The sequence below is a fragment of the Heterodontus francisci genome, chromosome 7 (assembly GCF_036365525.1).
Source record: "Heterodontus francisci isolate sHetFra1 chromosome 7, sHetFra1.hap1, whole genome shotgun sequence".
NCBI classification, from domain to species: Eukaryota; Metazoa; Chordata; class Chondrichthyes; order Heterodontiformes; family Heterodontidae; genus Heterodontus; species Heterodontus francisci.
The window spans coordinates 138314494-138325095 of NC_090377.1; the positions used below are offsets into that span (position 1 = coordinate 138314494).

Below are 10602 nucleotides of genomic sequence, written 5' to 3' on the forward strand. Positions count from 1 at the left end.
GACAGATTTGGGTTTTTCCGGCCTTGATCAGCCATGATAATGAATGGTGGAGCAGGCTCGAAGGGCCTGCTCCTGCTCCTATTTTCTATGCTTTTAAAAGCAAGTTCAAAAGCCCGAATCTGTCCCAAGTTGAGAAGTGCGTTCCTGCTTCAGCAGCTGTGGAACTGATAGTGCGATGTATTTAAAAAGGCTGCTCTGCCAGAAGAACACAAAGGGATATTTCCCATTGGCAGTCATGGACTCCGGTGAGGATGAGAAACAGTGCCAGGTACAGTTTAGAGATACAGCACTGAAACAGGCCCTTCGGCCCACCGAGTCTGTGCCGACCATCAATCACCCATTTATACTAATCCTACACTAATTCCATATTCCTACCACATCCCCACCTGTCCCTATATTTCCCTACCAACTACCTATACTAGGGGCAATTGCTAATGGCCAATTTACCCATCAACCTGCAAGTCTTTGGCATGTGGGAGGAAACCGGAGCACCCGGAGGAAACCCACGCAGACACAGGGAGAACTTGCAAACTCCACACAGGCACACAGTTTTACCTGTGGGCTGGATGGAAACCTTTGGCGGGCTGGTTCCTGGCCTGTGGGCTGTATGGTAGACAACCCTGCTCTACTCTTTATCTCAGAATAAAATATACCAACCAGGTTTCTTAATAAATTGATAATTTTGTTGTTATCCAGTAACAAAGCAAAGCATTAACAATCAGATTGAAATATGAAAGTTTGCTGTTTAAGTTCCCCAGACACACACGCACAAAAAATACTGAAATTCTTTCTGCAGAGGTCTGTTGCAAATAAAGACAACAAAAAAATACTTTGGCCAAATACGTGCTAGTTCTTGAAGTAAAAAGAAAAATTATGGAAGGAAGTCAGTTGTCCTTTTTGGTCTGGTATCCAAGTATACAGTGCTGGGTCACTGGGATTTTTTCTAAAGCAGTTATTTTCAGGCGCTGTTGAGAATTAATTTAACAGGTTTTTCCAGCCTCTCAGGAGAAATGCAGCACCAGGGATTTTTGCTGTCCCACACTTGATATTTGCAGGGTTTCTTCAGTGATAGAGAAAGAGGTGAGCTGGGTGGTTTCTTTTTCCTTGGCAGGCAAAATACCAACTGGCTTTTTAAAACAGTTCACACCCCAACTGACTTGAAAACAATATTCAAACCCCAATACAGAAATTCAACCTCCTGACCTCCATAAACCTTGACATGCGGCTTCTCTGTAAAAAATCTTCCCCCAGGTCATTAAGGTTTCTGTTGTTTACTGAGCAGAAAGCACGTGATTTCTAGCACAGGTTTTTTTTTCAAACAACATCTTTCAGTGAACTGTCAACGAAAAGGCAAAGTCCAGCATTTATGAAATCTTCAGCCTTCCAATGAATCCATCTCTGCAATTTAAATCTGAGTCCTTAAAAAATACTTTTAAAAAAAAGAAGCAACTTCATAACCTGTTGCAGAGGGGCCCAGGCTTACTGGCAGATAGCACGTGTTCCCTCTCCAGGGACCTCCAGGTGCAGACCTAGCCACAGAAAAGAGGCCGACAGTCTGGCTGTCCCAGCTCCTCGACTGCCCACTGCCTGGACCTGTTGATGGGCACTTTGGCCAGGCCCAGGAAAAGTCCACAAGGAGGTCCCTCGACTTGTCACCATCTTTCTAGAGAGCATTTTGCAGCAGGGTGCATGTGTGGCCATCCTCGGCCAGGAAACAGCAGCAGAGAATGTTGTGAATTTCTATCCTGCACTGACAGTGATGGCTTTTGTAAACTTCTTTTACAGGGCCTTAGAAGGGAAGGGCTTACACAGTGCAAACTCAAACCAAGGGAAATGTTTGTCTCTGTTTAATTCCTATCCTAGACTGCCAGTGATGGCTTTTGTAAATTCCTTTAACAGGGGCTTAGAAGGGGAGGTTTGCAGACATGAAGCTCAAACCAAGCTTCACATCAAGATTTGACAGAAACTCGATTCAACAGGTCCGGAATATGATCGGTCTTTGAATGTGGAAGGGAAAAGGTTTGTTTGTTCTGTCTGTGGAAATGATTTGAAGTAACATTGTGACTGGAAAAGCACTGAGATACACAAAGCCCTGTTTAGACCATACCTGGAGTACTGTGTTCAGTTCTGGGCACACTCCTTAGGAAGGATATATTGGCCTAGGAGGGAATGCAACGCAGATTTACCTGAACAATACCTGGACTCCAAGGGTTAAATAACAAGGGGAGATTACACAAATGAGTCTTAGTCATTATGGCACCGAAGGAGGCCGTTTGGCCTCTTGAGTCCATGCCTGCTCTGTAGAGCAATCTAGTCAGTCTCAATCTCCCGCTCTATCCCCATGGCTTTACAAGTTTATTTCCCTCAAGTGCCTGTCCAATTTCCTTTTGACATCATTCATTGTTTCTGCTTTCACCAACCTCGTAGGTAGCGAGTTCCAGCCCACTACCAGTCGTTGTATAAAAAAAGTTCTTCCTCACATCCCCCTCTGTATCTCTTACCCAAAACCTTAAATCTGTGTCCCCAAGACCTTGTACCATCAGCTTTTCTTTGTCTACCTTATCTAAACCTGTTGTGATCTTGTGAGATTTCCCTGCAACATCTTTCCTCGGAAGAAAACAACCCCAGCTTCTCCAACCTAACTTTGTAGCTTTGGGTGTCGCTGGCTATGCCAGCATTTATTGCCCATCCCTAATTGCCCTTGAGAAGATGGTGGTGAGCTGCCTTCTTGAACCGCTGCAGTCCTTGCGGTGTAAGTACACCAACAGTACTGTTAGGAAGAAAGTTCCAGGATTTTGACCCAGCAGGATGGTGTGTGGCTTGGAGGGGGACTTGCAGGTGGTGGTGCTTCCATACATCTGCTGTCCTTGTCCTTCTAGGTGGTTAGAGGTCTTGGGTTTGGAAGGTGCTGTCGAAGGAGGCCTGGTGAGTTGCTGCAGTGCATCTTGTAGATGGTACACACTCCTGTCACTATGCGTCGGTGGTGGATCAAAGAAAGAACAAAGAACAGTACAGCACAGGAACAGGCCATTTGGCCCTCCAAGCCTGCGCCGATTTTGATGCCTGCCGAAACTAACACCTTCTGCACTTCCGGGGCCCATATCCCTCTATTCCCTTCCTATTCATGTATTTGTCAAGATGTCTCTTAAACGTCGCTATCGTATCTGCTTCCACCACTTCCCCTGGCAGCAAATTCCAGGCACTCACCACCCTCTGTGTAAAAAGCTTGCCTCGCACATCCCCTCTAAACTTTGCCCCTCGCAACTTAAACCTCTGTCCCCTCGTAACTGACTCTTCCACCCTGGGAAAAAGCTTCTGACTATCCACTCTGTCCATGCCGCTCATAACTTTGTAAACCTCTATCATGTCGCCCCTCCACCTCCGTCGTTCCAGTGAAAACAATCCGAGTTTTTCCAACTTTGAAGGGAATGAATGTTGGATGGGGTGCCATTCAAGCGGGCTGATTTGTCTTAGATGGTGTCGAGCTTGAATGTTGTTGGAGATGCACCCATCTAGGCAAATGGAAAATATTCCATCACACTCCTGACTTGTGTGTTGTAGATGGTGGACAGGCACAGGGGAGTCAATAGGTGTTTCTCGCTGCAGAATTCCCAGCCTCTGACTTGCTGTTGTTGCCACATCATTTATATGGCTACTCCAGTTCAGTTTCTGGTAAATGGTAATCCCCAGGATGTTGATAGTGGGAGATTCAGCGATTGTAATGTCATTGAATGTCAAGGGGAGATGGTTAGATTCTCTTTTGGTTTGAGATGGTCGTTGCCTGGCACTTGTGTGGCGTGAATGTTACTTGCCACTTATCAGCCCAAGCCTGGATGTTGTCCAGGTTTTGCTGCATATGGACACAGGCTGCTTTGGTATCTAAGGAGTCGTGAATGGTGCTGAACATTGTGCAATCATCAGCAAAATTCCCACTTCTGACCTTATGATGGAGTGAAGGTCCTTGATGAAGCAACTGAAGATGGTTGGGCTGAGGGCACTACCCTGAGGAATTCCTGCAGTGATATGCTGGAGCTGAGATGCTTGATCTCCAACAACTACAACCATCTTCCTTTGCGCTAAATATGACTCTAACCAGCAAAGAGATTTCCCCCTAATTCCCCTTGACTCCAGTTTTGCTAAGGTTCCTTGATGCCATATTCGGTCAAATGCTTCCTTGACGTCAAGGGTAGTCACACTCACCTCATTTCTGGAGTTCAGCTGTTTGTCCATGTTTGGACCAAGGCTATAATGAGGTCAGGGGTTGAGTGGTCCTGGGGGAGCCAAAACTGAGTGTCAGTGAACAGATTATTGCTGAACAAGTGCCGCTTGATAGCACTATTGATGACCCCTTCCATCACTTTGCTGATGATCAGGAGTAGACTGATAGGGCGGTAATTGACCAGGTGGTATATGTTCTGCTGTTTGTGGACAGGGCATACCTGGGCAATTTTCCACATTGCCGGGTAGATGCCAGTGTTGTAGTTGTACTGGAACAGCTTGGCTAGGTGCGCGGAGCAAAGTCTTCAGTACCATTGCCGGAATATAGTCAGGCCCCATAGCCTTTGCAGTATCCAGTGCCTTCAGCCGTTTCTTGATATCACGTGCAGTGAATTGGATTGGTGAAGACTGGCATCTGTGATGCTGGGGACCTCAGGAGGAGGCCCAAGGTGGATCATTCACTTGGCACTTCTGGCTGAAGATGGATGCAACTGCTTCAACCTTGTCATTTGCATTGATGTGGGTAGGGATATTTGTGCTCAATACCCTCATACTAGGAACCGTTCTGGTAAATCCTCTGCACTCTCACAAAGACCCTCACGTCCATCCTAAAATGTGGTGAGCAGAACTGGATGAAGTACTCCTAATTGTGTGACTGGAAAAGCACTGAGATACACAAAGCCCCTAATTGTGGCTGAAACAGATTTATCTAAGTTCAGCAAAACTTCCCTGCTTTTGTAGTTAATAACTCTCTATGAAGCCCAAGATCCCATATGCTTCACTAACTACTCTCTCCATACATTCTGCCAGCTTCAAAGATCTGTGCACATGAACCCCCAGGTCCCTCTGTCCCTGCCCACTGTTTAGAATTGCACCGTTAAAGATATATTGCTTCTCTCTATCCCTCCTACCAAAATGCATCACCTTACTATGAGGTTTGTATTTCCTGGAATTTAGAAAATTAAGGGGTACCTTGATCAAAATTTTCAAGATATAAATTGGAACTGATAGGGTAGACAGAGAAAAACTATTTTCACTGTTTGGGGAATCTCAGACTAGGGGGCATAATCAAAAATGTAAAGCCAGAGCTTTCAGGGGTGAAGTTAGGGAACACTTCTGCATGCAAAGTGTGTTAGAAGTTTGGAACTTGCTTCCATAAATAGCAGTTGATGCTAGATCAATGTTAATTTTAAATCTGACATTAATAGATCTTTGTTAACCAAAGATATTAAGGGATATGGGGCAAAGGCAGATATATAGAGTTAGGTCACAGATCAGCCATGATCTCATTGCATGGTGGAACTGGCTTGCGGGGGTAAATGGCCAACTCCTAGAATAATAGAAACTTACAGCATAGAAGGTGGCCATTCAACCCTTTGTGCTTGTGTCAGCTCTTCGAAAGAGTCCCACACCCACTTCTTGTTTGTAAGCCTGTAAGTTTCTCATTCTCATAGGAACATAGGAGCAGGAGTAGGCCATTCATCCCTTCGAGCCTGCTCCACCATTCACGATCATGTTTGGTCGTCTACTTCAACACCATATTCCTGTATTATCCCCATATCCCTTGATGTCTTTAGCACCTAGGAATCTATCGATCTCTGTCTTGAACTTACTCAGTGACTGAGCTTCAACCAGCCTCTCGGACAGACAATTCCAAAGATTCACCACTCTCTGAGTGAAGAAGTTCCTTCCTCATCTCAGTCCTAAATGGCTTGCCCTTTATTCTGAGATTGTGTCCCCTGGTTCTAGACCCCACAGCTAGGGGACACACCCCTTCTGCATCTATCCGGTCTACCCCTTTAAGAATTTTGTAAGTTTCTGTGAGATCACCTCTCGTTCTTCTAAACACCAGAGATTACAGGCCCAGTCGCCTCAATCTCTCCTCATAGGGCAATTCCACCATCCCAGGATTCAGTCTGGTGAACCTCCGCTGCACTCCCTCTATGGCAAGTATATCTTTCTCAGGCAAGAAGACCAGAATTGCACACGATATTCCTGGTTTGGCCTCATCAATGCACTATACAATTGAAGCAAGGCTTCTTTGCTCCTGTACTCAAATCCTCTGGCGATAAAGGCTAACCTACTGTTTGTCTCCCCAGTTGCTTGCTGTGCCTGCATGCTAGCTTTTAGTGAGTTATGAACAAGGGCACCTAGGTCCTTTTGGAAATCAACATTTTCCAATCTTTCACCATTTAAGAAATACTCTGCCCCTCCGTTCCTCCTACCAAAGTGGATAACCTCATACTTATCCACATTATATTCCATCTGCCATGTTCTTGCCCACTCACTCAGCCTGTCCAAATCCCCTTGAAGCCTCTTTGCATCTTCCTTACAACTCACATTCCCACTTAGTTTTGTGTCATCCGCAAACTTGGAAATATTACAATTGGTCCCCACATCCAAATCATTGATATAGATTGTGAACAGTTGGGGCCCAAGCACTGATCTTTGCGGTATCCCACTGGTCACAGCCTGCCAACGCGAGAGTGACCCATTTATTTCTACTCTCTGCTTTCTGCCTGTTACCCAATCCTCAATTCATGCTAATATATTGCCCCCAATCTCATGTGCTTTAATTTTGCTTAGTAAGCTATGTGGGCCTTGATCAAAAGCTTTCTGAAAGTCCAACTACACCATATCCACTGGTTCCCCCTTATTCATTCTGCTAGTATACAATGGATGGTAGGACTCTAGGGAGTACAGAGGGACCTTGGTGAACTTGTCCATAGATCACTGAAGGCAGCAGCACAGGTAGATAAGGTGGTTAGGAAGGCATATGAGATACTTGCCTTTATTAGCCAAGGCATAGAATATAAGAGCAGGGAGGTTATGATGGAGCTGTATAAAACGCTAGTTAGGCCACAGCTGGAGTACTGTGTACAGTTCTGGGCACCACACTATAGGAAGGATGTGATTGCACTGGAGAGGGTGCAGAGGAGATTGACCAGGATGTTGCCTGGGCTGGAGCATTTCAGCTATGAAGAGAGACTGGGTAGGCTCGGGTTGTTTTACTTAGACTGGACATTTAAAAGGTTTCTCCCCAGTGTGAACCCGCTGGTGTGTCAGTAGGTGGGATGAAATAGTGAATCTCTTCCCATACATGGAGCAGATGAGGGGGGACCTGATTGAGGTATACAAAATCATGAGGGGCATAGATAGGAAGAAACTTTTTCCGTAGCAATGGTGTCAATAACCAGGGGGCATAGATTTAAGGGAAGGGGAGAGGATTTAAGAGAGGAATGGTAGCGGCAGGAACCCTCATAACATTTAAGAAGTATTTAGATGAGCACTTGAAACGCCATAGCCAGGGCTGTGGGCCAAGTGCTGGAAAATGGGATTAGAATAGATAAGTGCTTGATGACTGGCACGGACACAATGGGCCAAAGGGCCAGTTTCTGTGCTGTATAACTCTATCACTCTATTTGGCTTTAAGGTGCTTTTTTTGTGACAAATTGAGCAGCACCATCTTAATTACTGCTGAGACATTGCAGACGTTTCAGTGGATGAAGCTGCTTTTGCACATGTGCCAGTACTGCACCATCTAGTGGTTGCGTTGTCAGCAAACACAGTCTAAAATCAATGTTTCTTTCCTGGTCACTAGGAGACCCTGAAGCACGCCCACTCTCTGTTCTGACCCCACTAATTACCAGATTCATTCAACTCAATTTCACAACCTGTCTTTGTGTTTTGTGGGATCTCTCTTACTCCCATTTTCATGTTTTAAATTAATTCATTTTACAGGGTATTAGAAGGGAGCCTTTGACCATGGAAGCAAAAAGCACTGTTCACAGCGTGGAGAAACCGTACACATGTTCTGTATGTGGACGAAGCTTCAGCCGATCATCTGGCCTGTTGAAACACAAGTGCAGTCACACTAGGGAGAAGCTTTGGAAATGCGAAGACTGTGAGAAGGAATTCAATTACCCATCCCAGCTGGAAACTCATCGGCGCATTCACACTGGGGAGAGGCCATTCACCTGTTCCGTGTGTGGGAAGAGATTCACTATTTCATCCCACCTGCTGACACACCAGCGAGTTCACACTGGGGAGAAACCTTTTAAATGTCCAGTCTGTGGGATATGCTATAAAAGTTCTGAGGAACTGATTTCCCATCAACGTGTTCACACTGATGAAAGACCATTCAGGTGCTCTCACTGTGGGACTGGGTTCAGGCGATCAGGCGACCTCACTGTGCACCAGCGTATTCACACTGGGGAGAGACCGTTCACCTGCTCCGTGTGTGGGAAGGGATTCACACGTTCATCCCATCTGCTGGCACACCGACGAGTTCATACTGATGAGCGACCTTTTAAATGTCCAGACTGTGGGAATTGCTACAAAAGTTCAGATGAACTGATGTCCCATAAACGTGTCCACACTGACAAGAGATCGTTCAGGTGCTCTCACTGCGGGACTGGGTTCAGGCGATCAGGCGACCTCACAGTACACCAGCGAGTGCACACTGGGGAGAGGCCATTCACCTGCTCTGTTTGTGGGAAGGGATTCATTCAGTCATCCGCCCTGCTGACGCACCAGCGAGTTCACACCGGGGTGAAACCTTTTAAATGTTCAGACTGTGAGAATTGCTATAAAAGTTCTCAGGAACTGAAGTCCCACCAACATGTTCACACTAACAAGAGACCGTTCAGGTGTTCTCATTGCGGGACTGGGTTCAGACGATCATCTGAACTCACTGTACACCAGCGGGTTCATACCGGGGAGAGGCCATTCACCTGCTCAGTGTGTGGGAAGAGATTCACTATTTCATCCAATCTGCTGAGACACCAGCGAGTTCACACTGGGGTGAAATCTTTTTAAATGTCCAGACTGTGGGAATTACCATTAAAGTTCCTGGGACCCGATGTCCCATCAACATGTTCATACTGACGAGAGACCATTCAGTTGCTCTCACTGTGGGACTGGGTTCAAGTGATCATCTAGCCTCACTGTACATCAGCACAGTAACACTGGGGAGAGGCCGTTCACCTACTCCCTGTGTGGGAAGGAATTCACTCAGTCATCTGACCTGCTGAGACACCAGATGATTACAGGAGTGGGATCCTGCTGTTGTTATTGCTGTTAATCACGTCCAGGACTGAACCATGTTCATTATTACAGTTGGGGTTTATTTCTGATGTCAGTTGCCCCTCCTGGACTGAGCATGTGCCCCACAGAATCTCTCATTCATGTGTGAGTAGACCATCATGTCTGTAAACCTCATTTTAAATTTAAATCCACTCAGTAAATGTACTGAAAAAAAGATGAACAATAAACAGATCACAGGCCAATCCTGCAGCTCCATATTGACAGGAGGAAGTCTTCTTTAGCTCGAGAATGAGGCTATTTAAGCTCTGAATGTTTGTAAGCACAAGCAGACTTGAGCTGTTTGATAGATGGGCTGTTCACAGCTGTTAACCTGTCAGATATTGAAGGAATTACTCTTAAAGTAAACTCATCAATTTATAACCTCAGACGTCAGTCCCTGCTGTAATTAATACTCCGCATCCGGTAGTGCTGATTTACAGTCAATCACTGACAAGCCTGTTTAACCTTTGTTACTTGTTTTGTGAAATATTCTCTATTGGTGCTCAACTGCTGGATAACTCTGATTACATTGATATGTGTTTATACATGTCTATAAAGTGTCTGTGTGCCCAGATTTAACTAAGTTGTGATTTGTTACTAATAAATGATGTTTAGGGCATGACTTGTAATCTTGGTGATTTGTCAGGAAAGATTTAATTCACTCACTCAGAAGTTTGAGAGGAACTAGACTGAGGCTTAATGAACATAAGAAATAAGAGCTGGAGGAGGCCATTTGGCCCTTCGAGCCTGCTCTGCCGTTCACCAAGATCATGGCTGATCTTCTACCTCAACTCCACCTCCCGGCACTATCGTAACCATTTGTGAGTACAGCCTGTCCTCTATTATACAGTTGCCGTGTGCTAGAGACACATCTCCCTGCAAGATGCCACAGCCTGTCTTAAAGCTGCATAGACTTCTGTCTTAGGCCTTTTCAACAAGAAAAAAAATTAGAGAAGCCACACTGAAAAATCTAACAAGAAACAAACCATCCCGAAGACAAGCTGCAAGTAACAACAGAAAAGTCTGATTTCTACCAATTCTCTCTCTGCCTAAAATAAGGTGAGTTCAGCAATTTAATTGTCTCCATTACTACTGTTGAGAGTGCAAAGAAATAGGAATTTGCAAGGGAACAGCTCCTCCTCTATTCAGCATTTCTAATCGGTGACCTCCAACTTTTGGACACATTTTTTGTATGATATTCATGGACATTAGTTTTAACTGAAATCCATATTAGCTAATAGTTAAGATAAGTTTCTATTTAATAAATGTCCTTGCCGTTTTTTATGTCTTTAACCTTCC

At 45.2% G+C, this 10602-nt stretch overlaps 1 protein-coding gene across 1 annotated transcript in view; it reads left to right on the forward strand.

Moving 5' to 3' along the window:
- Positions 1-10602, forward strand: part of LOC137372355 (zinc finger protein 229-like) — a 17326-nt gene extending 6724 nt beyond the window's left edge. Inside the window, exon 2 of the mRNA XM_068036244.1 lies at positions 7960-10602. Within this exon, the coding sequence (XP_067892345.1) occupies positions 7984-9036 (1053 nt within the window). The 5' untranslated portion in view covers positions 7960-7983 and the 3' untranslated portion in view covers positions 9037-10602. The remainder of the gene's footprint in view (positions 1-7959) is intronic.